Raw genomic sequence first — 13877 nt, forward strand, 5'->3', positions numbered from 1 at the left:
GTTCCAATTTTAAATGTCTAATTCTTCCATTTGTTGAAATGTTATATGTATTTTGGAAGGTTTAATCCTCATTTAACTTGGAAATAGTTATTATGCAATTAGGATTTTTGCATTTTAGAAAGTATATCTGGTAAAGTGAGGAAAATTATGGCTATAATTTTACATGTTTAATAAGATTTCTCCTCTTTACTTAATTTTGCAAGCAAGTGATTGATATAGTCAATAAAGGTTATATTCCTCCTTTGATTATTCTTATATATTTTCTATGAGGGAATATCTATTTATTGTCCTTTATTTTTTTAAAAAAAAAAGAGAAAAGAAAAAAAAAAGAATAAGAGTTTTTTTTCTACTCCAATAATTCTTGGACTAAGTAACCGGAGATTGGCATCTACAAATGTCAACATTCGCGTAAAAAGGTGCTTGAATTAAGAGTATGCATAGCAATTTAAATAAGTGAAATGTTGAGTAACCGGAGATCTTCACCTCAAAGTGTCGATTTTCGCGTAAAAAGACATTTTCACTATTTGAGTAAAAAAAAATCGTGTAAATAAGTCCCCCTTAGTTGTAAAATTTTTGAGAAAAAGATAATTATAGGAGGAGAAAGGCTATAAAACGACTATGTGATTTGCTTATTTGTGAAATTAGGTTAGGGTGAGAGATTAAGTTTAACTTGTTAAATTAGGGTATAATTATCTTTCCTTTACTTGATATTACGAGTATTTAGTGTAATTTGAACAATCGTATAATGATTATTTTCCAAGTCGTGAGGAATTAAAATTGAAAAAGTGCATATATTGTTTCACATCTTGAACCATTGTAGTTGATTATGTGTGGATTGCTTGAGGACAAGCAATGATTCAAGTGTGGGCGAATTTGATAAGTGACTAATTTACGTAATAATTGAATGACATTTTATGTTATTTTTAGTCACTTTGGTTATATTATTGGAAGAAAATGAATCATTTTGGCTATAATTGGTGAAAAATGTTCTTAAGTGATTCAATGAAGTTTTATCATTTTTTACTTGCATTTTGTGCATTTTTGACAGTTTTGACACATTTTCGTATTTTAACTATAACTTGAGTTACAGTAATCGGATTGATATGATTCTTGAACCAATTTGAAGATAAGAGATAGATCTACAACTTTGGTGAAGACATCAAAATCCAGTTCTAAGATTTTCCAGGTCAAAAAGCCGAATTATAGTAGCTAATTTCTATTGGTCGAAACTGAAACAGGACATTGAGCAGTCAAGGGTATTTCAGTCATTTCTCAGCCTACATAAATCCAAATAAGGTGATTCTTGATTCATTGGAAAGCTAACTCAAAGGGGTAGAAGTTTTATGTTTTGGTCAAGAGTTAAATCAGCTTCTATCATCAAGAAAAATTCAGTTGAAATTGAGGCAAAATCTGAGCAGAGCTGGAAATTGAACAGAAATTGGACAAAAGGTCACTGTAGCAATCCGGCCGGAACTTGACCGGATTTATGGCCGGATTTCTGGCAAGATTGTGGTCAGAAAAGGCTGCTCTTTACGCGGGCAACTTGATTTCACCTCCAACAAGTCACATGTAAGGCTAGACGTGTGACAACCACTTGGCAGCTGTAAAAGGGAGGTGTAAACCTCATTCCTTGACCACCTTTTACCTTTGTATAGCCAAAACCATTGCAAGATTGAAGGGGAAAGACACACGGAAGAAAACTTGGGAGTGCAGAAATGTAGCTCTTACATCTTCTGAGTGTTAAATTAGCTTAGTATAGAGTAGTATAGCTCATCCAATCTTGTATATTGGCTAGATTAGGATGAAGATGGAGATGAAGAAGGAGGAGTTTAAGCTCAAGTGACATGGGTTATCTCTTCTCCAACTCTTTATCTTTTGTATTGGATTCTTAAGTATGGTTAATATGCAAGTTCTGGATTTTGTGTTTATTATGTATCTTTAAAGTTTATGCCTTGGGTTTGGTTGAACTATCTATGATTGTGAGTGTTTATTATTTGGTTATTGGAAGCTATTATTTGAGTAAGTTATTTAGCACTTTAACTCTTTAAATCATGATTAATCTGGTACCATTGATTGTGATTATCTAAGGTGTTGTTTCTGCAATGAAAATTGAGATTTAATACTAGTTCAAGAAGTGTTAAACATAGGGAGTACACTCACGAGAGTAGAGGTGCACCTATGTGGTTTTAGTGATTAATTTCATGTAATTTCATTGAAGAAATGAACTTGTAACTGATTTCATAATCATGAGAATAGGTATGGATTAGTTATGAGTATAATTGATTCACTACGAAAGTAGGATTCATATGCATAAGGAAATTACACCAAAGTTAGCCTAGATAGTAGTACTCAATGATCCAAATATAGCACTTGCATGAGTAGTTAGGGATACCACAACCTAAGGAGCTTTCAATTGTTATTTTGCATAAGTTCAGTAGGTTTCATTTCTTATAATTCATTGATAGTCTAAATAATAGAGAAGCTTTAGTAGTGCCGGTAATTGTAATTTTTCCTGTGGGATTGACCCTTAATACCCTATACTCGCTCACGATTCGTATACTTGCAATAAATCGCGTGTGGAGTATTTAGGAGTTTATAAATGTAAAATTTGATTAGGATGAGTTTTTAAAATATTAATTTTATTGGACATTATTAGCTATTCTTGAAGCTGTGTACTGTATTGTGTTGAATTATGAGGGTTAAGTTTCAAAGTTTGCCCTAAATTGATTACATTTGAAATTAGTCCCGTCTGTTTGAGATTGAAATAGATGTAGTAATAGTTTATGATCTGAGTGCACTTGTTGTTCAGTTTTATTCCTCTCGGTTGTCTACTTGATTCATGTGACTATTTTGTTATGGATTTATTGCCCATAACCTGTTCGATAAAATGTCAAGTCCCCCCTCCCCCCGTTTTTCCTTATTTCCATAAATGTCAAATCCTGAGATACACTACTGCTATTTCTTTAGTGCATGCATACAGTTGGAGATTGTGAACAAGAAAACACCACTACGCTGCACGAAGAATCATCACGTGCTACAGGAAGCACTAACACAAATTGTGGTATTTTGTAGGTAGTGACTTGTGCCTAATAGTGTAGCTATGAAACTGCTAACCTGTGTTTTTGTATTCTCAGGGATGGCATTAGTCGGTCTGATGCTGAGCAGAGGAGCAGATTACTTCGTAGAGAAGCGGGAGGTATTGTTGGTCAAAGCATTGAATTTACGCTCAAAAGTCGGACCAACAGAAATGATGGAGCAGATTGAAACACACAAGGTCAGCTACAAGTGTGCAATAGTATTTATCTTTTTACTGGTGCTAATAGGAGTTGGGACAGCCTTTCTAACCATAGTTGAGAAACTAGACATTGTTGATGCCTTTTACTGCATCTGCTCCACCATCACAACCCTTGCTTATGGGGATAAAAGTTTCTCAACCAAGGCTGGGCGTATTTTGGCAATTTTTTGGATTTTGACGAGTACACTTTGTTTGGCTCAATTTTTCCTTTATATTGCTGAGTTGAACACTACGAAGTGACAGAAGGAACTGGTTAGATAGGTCCTTACTAAGCCGGTGACTAACGTGGATCTTAAAGCTACTGATCTTGATGATAATGGTATAGTTGGGTGAGTATATCTGCTGCCTAGAATTGATTCTGCAAACTCTTATTGCTGGTTCTTTTGTCACTGGGCTCCTCATTTACTAAGTTGTTGCCAGATATTAAGGGCTTTGTTTTCCGATTACTAATTACCTTTTCTTGCTTGTATGATAGTGCTGCTGAGTTTGTCATATACAAGCTCAAAAAGATAGGAAAGATCAGCCAAGAAGATATCTCAGTTGTGCTAAAAGAATTTGAATATCTTGATGTTGATCAGTCTGGAACTTTGTAGTATCTTAGTTGTGTAGTACATTGATTATAGTGACGGAAGTACTATTTGTTCTACAATTGTTATGTTTCTATGGAGGATCAATTATTGTGGTTGGGTTGGTAGCCCTTGTTCTATTGCTTATGCAGTCATTTGCTCTTCTGTTTAGATTGCAGAACCTTTATGGAAAGGGTTCAAGAAGTTGCTGAATCCCAAAGGAGTAAAGAGGAAGACAAAGATGCTTCTGCTGCTGCCGGAGTGCTTGAAAAGTTGAGTGTTGAAGACAAGGCAGGCAAAGAGAAAGCTGAAGAAACATCCAAAGAGGAGACCAAAGAAGAGGCTCCTGTTGCAGGCAAGGAATAGGTTTCGGAAAGTGAAGATAAGGAGACCGCTTCAACTTGAGAGAATACTAATGCCTTCAGTTCCCATTTCTGATTTGGTTAAGTTACTACTCTCATTTCAGTCACCACCTATTCCATAGAATGCTAGTCTGGTAAGGTCAGTGGCGTGTCAGAAATGGGTGGCAATGGTGTGGGTCTTCTTGGTCAGGTGTAGAAGTCTATCGATGGTTGGTTTAAATTCGGGTTCTCTTTATGTGGGGAGTCAACATTGTTTTGCTTGTTACCGACTTTTAGTTCAACAAATTATATTTGAGCATTGACTTTTGTTTTTAAATTACTAGATGCATTCTGCTCTTTGGGATAATTTTACAAGTCCTTTGGGTTTCTGGTTGACGGAATTTATAGCAGGGAGCACTACCTGCAGGTTGCTGCTATATCAAAAAAAAAAGAAAAAAAACTCCTGGTAATTAAAAGTGTTAGCATAGCTCAGCTTCTAAAGCAATATCCTAATGTGGTACTACAGCTATCTTGACACTTTCGATTATCAAAAAAAGGGATTTTGGTTGGCAGATGGGAAGCTATAACAGCATAATTTTCCTGACACATTTGAATGCTACGAGCCTATCCTTACATTGAAAGGGACGACACTCGTCCGAGATGTGAGAAAAGGTAAAGTGTCAGTTTAGATTATCTATACTGACACCTTTAAATGCCGTTAAAGGTCATTTTTGTTGTAGTGGTTGTTATTCACTTCATGTTAGTTATGTAAGCATGCAGAGTAAATGAACATAATTCTAGTGTAAAACTTCAATTTATAACTTATTCAATTAAATTTGAACAAAAAATCACAATTATAGCGATATTGTACAAGTTTACACCCAATGTTGTTACACTTACACAACTGGTTGCCATAAATGGCTCAAGGTAACGAGGCTCTGCAACTCATGGCAATGGGGCCATCACTATTTGAGATGCAGCATCGCGATGGCTAATGTTTTATGGAGCTTTCAGAAATTAGTGAAGAACGAAGAAAGCAAAATATAGAAAAAGGAAGAAAGTGAGGATTTTCTTTTTTAAATTATGCTATTTTAGGTGTGTATTCTCTCAAAGTTATGTCAGTTTCATTAAGTTGCATGTGATTTGATTTCGAAAAGGAATAAAATGGATATAAGTTGCTTGTAATTTGACTTTGAAAAGAAATAAAATGAATATCTTGACATTTCAACTAGGTCCATTCACTTTGACTCTTTTATCCAATTCACAAGTAAATTATGTGTGAGTTTTGACTCTATATACGAAAGCAAAAAACCACAAAGGGCTAAAACATTTAATTATAAGACAAGTGCAATTTCCTTGCAAACATACAGATCCAAGTCTTAGGAGTTATTACTGTCGCGAGACTAGTCCCTTTATTTTAATTGGAGAAAGTATCTATGAGAATATTTTATTCAATGTACTTAATACACGCAGGGATATTATTTATACAAATAAACATGATGGTGTATTATTTATACAAATGAACTCTCAATTTTAGATCTTCTTTCCATCTCTAGAGCTTTCACCGGATTTGGTAGCAGATTTGGCTTCCTCAGATACTTTCCCCTAAAATCATCAATTTCATTTATTAGTACATGCAAATGAATCTTCCAATCGTTTTAGTAACTTGATACAAACAAAATGTGTGCATCAATTTAAATATGAACTTGTAAGCCACATTCAATATCTATGTGTATATATATATATATTAGGATCAAGAACTACAATATTTCTTTGGCTAAATCTCCATTGCGAATTCGCATTTGTACTCTTGCAACAATCAGCTACTACAACAAAGAAATTGAAGTAGAATCATGACTTGAGATTATCAAATGCTATACAAATGCTATAAATTTCTTTTTGTTGAAAAGAAAAATTTGCTCATTGTATATAGAGAAAAAGATGAGTAGAAAGAATATTAAAAATGAATATAGACTTGAACATCCCAAATGCACTCCTTATAAACTAAAATTTGCTATCTTCACTTGTTCCTCTGAGTGACCTGAAGTTTGGCTAGATTCCATTGATGATTGATTTATTGGTTCAGGTGAACTTTTCTTGTCTATCTCAAAAGATTAAGTTGGAAGAAGAAAGTCTACAAGTTTAAGAGATGGTTTCTATGTTTTTGAGGAACGAGGGATGCTGATGAGAGTTGGTGAAATCTTTGCTATACATATATACATCACAAGATCGACCTTAGGTAACACATCATAGCTGATGCGACAGCAGAATATGTCAACAACCTCTTTCTTCTTTAATTGCATTATTCTCCTTAGTCGTGGTGTGCACCGCATGCATACTTCCTTGTTCATAAGTAACTACTTGTTCAAGAACTTCTTTAAGATAAAGAATGAGGAACTCCTATCCTAGAATTTGTCATTCTATAATAGCGAGGCAGCTCGAAAATTAATTAGGATTAGTACTAGTTTTAGCAATATTTCTAATTGTTCATTTATAAGTTTAATGTATTTGTGCCAATAAATAATAGTGAGTGCAGAATGGAAAAAAATTAGAAAAAATGCAACATTGCCTCGCAGAAAAGATTCGTGGCTGGATCCTCTCCCATCAGGATTGGACCCCTCCCGTGCATCCAAGTGAAAGCACTACAGCCTTGTTCCGCGCCTTGAATTTGTGAACCGCAACAATGAATCCGCATACATTAGTGGCCAGATGCGACTTTTGTTCCTTTTAGAGTTTTAGTGTGTTTTATTTCCAATTTTAATTTAACTTATTGTAACTTATAAATAGGCACATATAGGGTTTTTGTATTCATTCCTTAATCAAATATTAATCAAACTTCGGTTGGTTTGTAGCAGCTGTTGTGATCTTTCTCAGGGTTCCATAACACATCACTTTTTCAACCAAAATTTTTATACAACATCTATTAGCATGATGCTAAATTATTCTACGTATTTGATTACCGACAACTACAATTTCAAGTACATAATAATAATCTAAACAAATATGTGTATCTTGATTATATGACAAGTAGAAGGAATTAGAACCACTAGAGTTAGTGTAGTGGTTAGGGAAAAGCTATTAGAGTATTTCCTATTATTAGGTTTAGGGTTCGAATCCTGTACTTAGGTAGTGTGGGATGGGGAGAGTATAGGGAGAGGTAGGAGGGTAAAAATTAAAAATTATGAAAACCACAAGGGATGAATGACAAAATTGTGTTTTAAAACCACAAGGGATTACTGTAGTTTGTGTTTTAAAAATCGAAAAGGACCAACCAGATTAAGTTGTCAAAATGCATTCCGGCCATAGCACAAGTCCAGTTCACTTGTCAATTTAGAAAATCAATTGAAGTAATCAAATGCAATCAAGAACCAGCCAAATCGGTCAAAATTTATAAAAATCAGATTTTTTACCCGATTCATACAAAATTTTCTTTGAAAAAGAAAATTCAAAGTCATCCATTTTATATAATAATTAAAAAATAAAACTAGAAAAACTTTTAGACTGGATTGAACTAGCTTGAACTATAAACTGAAAGTTCCTCCAGTTCACTTAGCAATCCAAATTACTAACAAGCATACCATTTCTTTCCTACATAAGATGTAAAAAGCACCCAATAAAGTTTCGTATTTTTTCTAAAGTTAACAGGTGTCAAACCTGTGCAATTATAAATACCTACTAAAAAAAATACAAATTTTGTATATAGAGCTAGCAGGGTTGAATCCACAGGAATTGGGGAAAAATTTATTTCTTCTAGAGTTCAAAGTCTTGAGGGGGATTTTTATAAAAATGGAAATAATTAAACCACTCAAATAAAAAAATAATTAAATAAAACTAAATAACAATTTATTAGAATTGAATCAATAATAAATAACTCTAGCTGAGAAATAATTTCAGAAATGGTTCACTTAATTGATCATTGATACAATAATAATTTCATTTATTAACTGATAAACAAGTTATAACTGCCAAACAAGCTATGACAATCAACTTCTCATTACTTTATTGATAGCCAAGGTACGGCCGTTAGTTACTGCCCTAATCAAGAAATAACTCTAGGTACGATCTTAGAGTTCAATTCCCTAATGGCCTTAAGAATTAGAGAAGCCTTATTCTAACCAAATAACACGCTACGAGGGTTATTTTAAGTTAGCTCATATGTTCCCCTGACACAAATCCAATCATGTCAGTTACCACTAATTTAGAACAATTAAACAATTACGGATTTAATTGTCCTAATTGACTTTAAGTTATTGAATTAATCTAAATTCCGAGCCCTAGATATTTGAATAACACAACAACCAAAAGAAAGTAAAGGAGGGAATATGTGAATACCAGAAAATCAAAGGAATAAATAAAATCAATTCGATCTCACAATTTTAGATGAACCAAATCCTCCGTTGTTTCTTGACTAGAAATAGAAATTTAGTTTATCTCTATTGAAGAAATCCCACGTGAATTAGTTGAACACATCGACATGAATATTCTCCCAAAAGTGATATATTTTATTCGAAGCAAGGAAAAAAAAAGAGAACAGAATGCTTTCTTCGACCAAAAAAGAATAATAACCTAATGACTAGTCTTTCCCCTTCGAGGAAAGAAAAGAATCAAGATAAAACAATAAGGCCCTTGCTTTTGTTTCGTTTTCTACTACTACTGAACTACTACTTCTAACTCATATCAAATTATACTAACAAATCTTATTTTAACCGAAAGAAAAAGTCAACAACAACTATCTGATAAAACATCTGTGACCCAACTTTTGAGATTTCAATTCACAACTGGATATTATGCATTAACTCCCAAGCTTCTCGGACATGCAGAGTCTGATGTGACCACGCCAGACAGCAATTCTAGTGAAGAAATCATGCCTTTTAGTTCCTTTTTACTCCAGATTTCTGCAACCAACACGAATTACCAAAAATAAGTAGAATCCACCAATTAACACAATATTTGATAAAATAAAAGCAGCAAACAATCATAAATTAATAACAAAAATGCAACCTATCAAAAACCAAAAAGGATCATCATGATATGAACTCTTACAAAGTCAGAAGGTGATTTGGAAAGAGGTTCCAACTACTTTAGACTAAATCCTATTCTAAAGTCACTATTAAAGCAAAAGAAAGCATATGGGGGTAAAATTGATTAAATTTTAGTAGCTATTGGCCATGGCCTTGGGATCCATACCTTTAGAAGTTGAGTTGTTATTCACTTCAGGTTGGTTATGTAAGCATCCACTGTAAACGAGCATAATTTTAATGTAAAACTCCAATTTATAACTTATTCAACTAAATTTGAACAAAAATTACAATCACAATGGTATTGTACAAGTTAACACCCGATATTGTTGCACTTACAAAACTGGGTTGAAATGGAAAATGTGAGGTCCCAAATCCATAGCCATAGATGGTTCAAGGTGATAGGGCTCTGCTACTCATGCCAGTGGGGCCACCGCTATTTGACAAGCGGCATTGCGATGACAAGAGCTTTCAGAAATTAGTGATGAACAAAGAAAAAAAATTGGAGAAAGGAAAATTAAGCAAAATAGAAAATATAGAAAAGGAAAGAAATTTCCAAATACCATCATTTTAGGTGTGCAGTCTCTCAAAGTTATGTCAATTTCATTAAGTTGCTTGTGATTTTTTTTTGAAAAGGAATACAATGGATATAAGTTGCTTGTAATTTGACTTTGAAAAGGAATAAAATGAATATCCTTGATATTCCAACTTGGTCCCCTACAAAGGACAATTTCATTCACTTTGACGCTTTTATCCAATTCACAAATAAATTACGTATAAATTTGAGTCTAACTATGAAAGCAGAAAACCACAAAGGGCTAAAACATTTTATTCTAAGGGAAGTGCAATTTCCTTGAAACCACATAGGTCCAACTCTTAGGATTTATTACCATCGCGACCCTAGTCCCTTTATTTCAACTGAAGAAAGTATCCACGAGAATATTTTATTTAATGTATTTAATACCCGGAGGCGTATTATTTATACAAACGAACATGCTAGTGTATTATTTATACAAACAAACTCTCAAATTTAGATCTTCATTGCATTTCCAAAGCTTTCACTAGATTTGGCAGCAGATTTGGTTTCCTCATATACTTTCACCTGAAATCATCAACTTCATTTATTAGTACATGCTTATGAATCTTCGATACATTTCAATGACTTGACACAAACAAATTCTATACATCAGTTTAAATATGAACTTGTATGCCACATTTAGTACAAGTATATATATATTTTGGAATCAAGAACTACATTATCTTCTTTGGCTAAATCTCCTTTGCAAATTCGCATTAGTACTCTGGCAACAATCTCCTGTAGCAACAAAGAAATTGGAGTAAAAGATAGAATCATGATTTGAGCTCATCATATGCTATACAATGCCATAAATTTCTTTTTGTTGGAAAGAAAATTTTGCTCATTATGTAGAGAGACAAAGATGAGTAGAAAGAATATCAAAAAGGAATATAGGCGTGAACATCCAAAATGTAGTCCTTATATACTAACATTTGCTGTCTTCATTTCTTCCTCTGAAAGACATGAAGTTTGGCTAGATTCCATTAATGAATGTTTACAGGTTCAGGTGAACCTTTCTTGTCCATCTCAAAATATTAAGTTGTAAGAAGAATGTATGCAAGCTTAAGGGATGGTTTTTGTGTCTTTGAGAAATAAGGTATGCTAATGGGAGTTGGTGAAATTCTTTGCTATACATATATGCATTACAAGATCGACCTTCGGTGACACATCATAGCTTATGTGGCAATTGAATATGTCAACAACCTCTCTTTTCTTTAATTGCATTATCCTCCTCAGATGTAGCAAGCACCGCATGCATACTTCCTTGTTCATATGTAACTACTTGTTCAAGAACTTATTTCAAATACAGAATGAAGAACTCCTATCCTAGAATTTGCATTCTATAATGGCAAGGCAGCTTGAAAACTAATTAGGATTAAATAATTTAGATAATCGTACTAGTTTTAGTAATATTTCTATTTGTTCATTTATTTTTTTAATTTATTTGTGTCAATAAATAACAGTGTGTGCATAATGGAAAAAAATTAGAAAAAACACAACATTGCCTCGCACAAAGATTCGTGGCCAAATCATCTCCCAATAGGATTGGACCCTTCTTGTGCATCCGAGTGAAAGCATTGCTGCCTTGGATCTGCGCCTTGAATCTATGAACCGCAATAATGAATCCGCATATATTAGCAACCAGACGCGACTTTTGTTCATTTTTGAGTTTTAGCGTGTTTTTATTTCTGATTTAAATTTAAATTATTGTAACTTATAAATAGCCACATATAGGGTTTTTGTATTCATTCCTTTATCAAATATTAATCAAACTTTGGTTGGTTTCGACTAGCTGCTGTGAGCTTTCTCATGGTTCCATAACACATTTTTCAACCAAAATTTTTATACAACATCTATTAGCATGATGCTAAATTATTCTGTGTTTAATTACCGACAATTACAGTTTTAGGTACATAACAATCTAAAAAATTTGTGTACCTTGATTGTATGACAACTGCAAGAAATTAGAACCACTGGAGTTAGTGCAATGGTTAGGGAAAAGCTATTGGAGTTCTCTTTACTATCAAGTTCAAGGTTCAAATTCGGTACTTGATAGTTGGGGATGGAGAGAGTTAGGGAGGGATGGGGGTCAAAATTAAAAATTAAAAAAATCACAAGGGAGTAATGACAAAATTTGTGAAAAAGTTTTATTGTCCTAGTGAAGTTAAAAGATTATCTAGAAGAGCAAAATATTCATAGAATCATATTGCTATGTTAATTTATGTTGTACTTGCGTCAAAAAGGTAAAATAGTTATTTAATTAAATTATCTTGTAACGGCATAGTAGGTTTGCTTTATAAAGTAGAGAGTTACCTGCGAGATATTGAAGTCATTTATTACAAACAAATAGACATCCACACACTTTCTTGTCTCTTTTCAGGAACTTATATTGTGCTTTATGAAAATGCAATGCTACTCATGGTATGTTGCTTATGCTGCCCATCTTTGTGGTCTTCCACGATGGAAATTTCCAGTCTCTCTTGAGTTACCAAAGATTGGATTATCGATAATTGCTTTTTTGTAATGCTGCTTAAATATTAAAATAGTTTTCATGCACCTTTTTTTTTCTCCTCCGTGTAACAAGACTTGGCGATGAAAAATCAACATCTTGTTCTGGTAAATGTCAGTAGTCCTCATGTCTTTTGTAATTTCTGGATTGAAATTGTAGTTATTTGCTTTCTTGATTGATCAAATTATTTTAGATTATTGTAGACTAGCTGCTGTAAAGAATGCCATGAAAAATTGCACAAAACATTGTGAGCAATCGAAGGTCCATTAATGAATGCTATATATTTAAGTAAGTCATTGATTGATTTTGAGTTTTGCCTATATTTATACGGTTCTGGCCTTCACTATTAGGCATTCATTAATTGTCTACTGATAAAAAAAAAGGATCTAGTATTAATTAGAGACAATGTAGACCCTTTTCTTGTTAGTTAAGGAGATTGGCAAAACAGAAAACTTGTTGAATTTATATATTCAAGCATCCATACTTCCGATTCCAAAGAAGTGCAAGGACTAATTGACATGCGCCTTCACAAGAGAGGAAAAACATGTTTGAAAACCATGCAAATTATCAAAAACAGGCATATTTTGAGTCGCATAGTCGAAGGCATGAGACTTGATACCTGCAGTTCATTGGCGGTGAATCAACTTCATCTGATCATTACCGCTCGAAATGTCGTGGCCACTACCAGCATCATATCTGTATGATTTTGGGGATTATGAGAATTTCACTCTCTAGTTCAATGATTACAATACAAGTGGTTGCATTGTTATTATGAGAATTTCACTCTCTACTTCAAAGCTTTCACCAGATTTGGCAACAGATTTGGTTTCCTCATATGCTTTCTCCTAAAATCATCAACTTCATTTATTAGTATAAGCATATGAATCTTCCATACATTTTAGTGACTTGACACAAATAAAATCTGCATGTCAATTTAAATATGAACTTTTAAGCCACATTTAGCGTATATGTATATATACATTGGGATCAAGAACTACATTATCTTCTTTGGCTAAATCTCCATTGTGAATTTGCATTAGTACTTTTGTTACAATCTTCTGCTGCAACAAAGAAATTGAAGTAATAGATAAATCATTACTTGAACTTGTCAAATGCTATACAATGCTATAAAATTTTTTATATTGAAAATGAGAAAGTTGCTCATTGCATAGAGAGACAAAAAGGATTAGAAAGGATATTATATACAGATATAGACTTGAACATTCAAGATGCAGTCATTATTTACTAACATTTTTGATCTCCACTTCTTTCTCTAAGAGACCTGAAGTTTGGCTAGATTCCATTGGCGATCGTTTTATGGGCTCATGAGAATTTTTATTTCCATCTCAAAAGATCAAGTTGTGAGAAAAAACTCTACAAGCTTAAGACAATATTTCTGTGTTTCTGAGAAATAAGGGATACTGATGAGAGTTGGTGAAATTCTTTGCTATACGTATATACATCACAAAATCGACCTTAGGTGACACATTATAGCTGACATGCCAACCGACTATGCGAACAACCTCTCTTTTCTTTAATTGCATTATCCTCCTTAGATATAGCATGCACCG

General features: G+C 33.5%; 1 protein-coding gene across 1 annotated transcript; it reads left to right on the plus strand.

Moving 5' to 3' along the window:
- Nucleotides 1-3082: 3082 nt before the first annotated feature.
- Nucleotides 3083-3888, plus strand: LOC113774013 (two-pore potassium channel 1-like; the record flags this gene model as incomplete). The annotated part of the gene is given in 2 exon segments (XM_027318592.1): nt 3083-3624; nt 3771-3888. Coding segments are annotated over 2 exon segments (660 nt in total), but the record flags the coding sequence as incomplete, so codon positions are not given.
- Between the last annotated feature and the right edge of the window lie 9989 nt (nt 3889-13877).

The sequence above is a fragment of the Coffea eugenioides genome, chromosome 6, assembly GCF_003713205.1.
Source record: "Coffea eugenioides isolate CCC68of chromosome 6, Ceug_1.0, whole genome shotgun sequence".
Taxonomy (NCBI): Eukaryota; Viridiplantae; Streptophyta; class Magnoliopsida; order Gentianales; family Rubiaceae; genus Coffea; species Coffea eugenioides.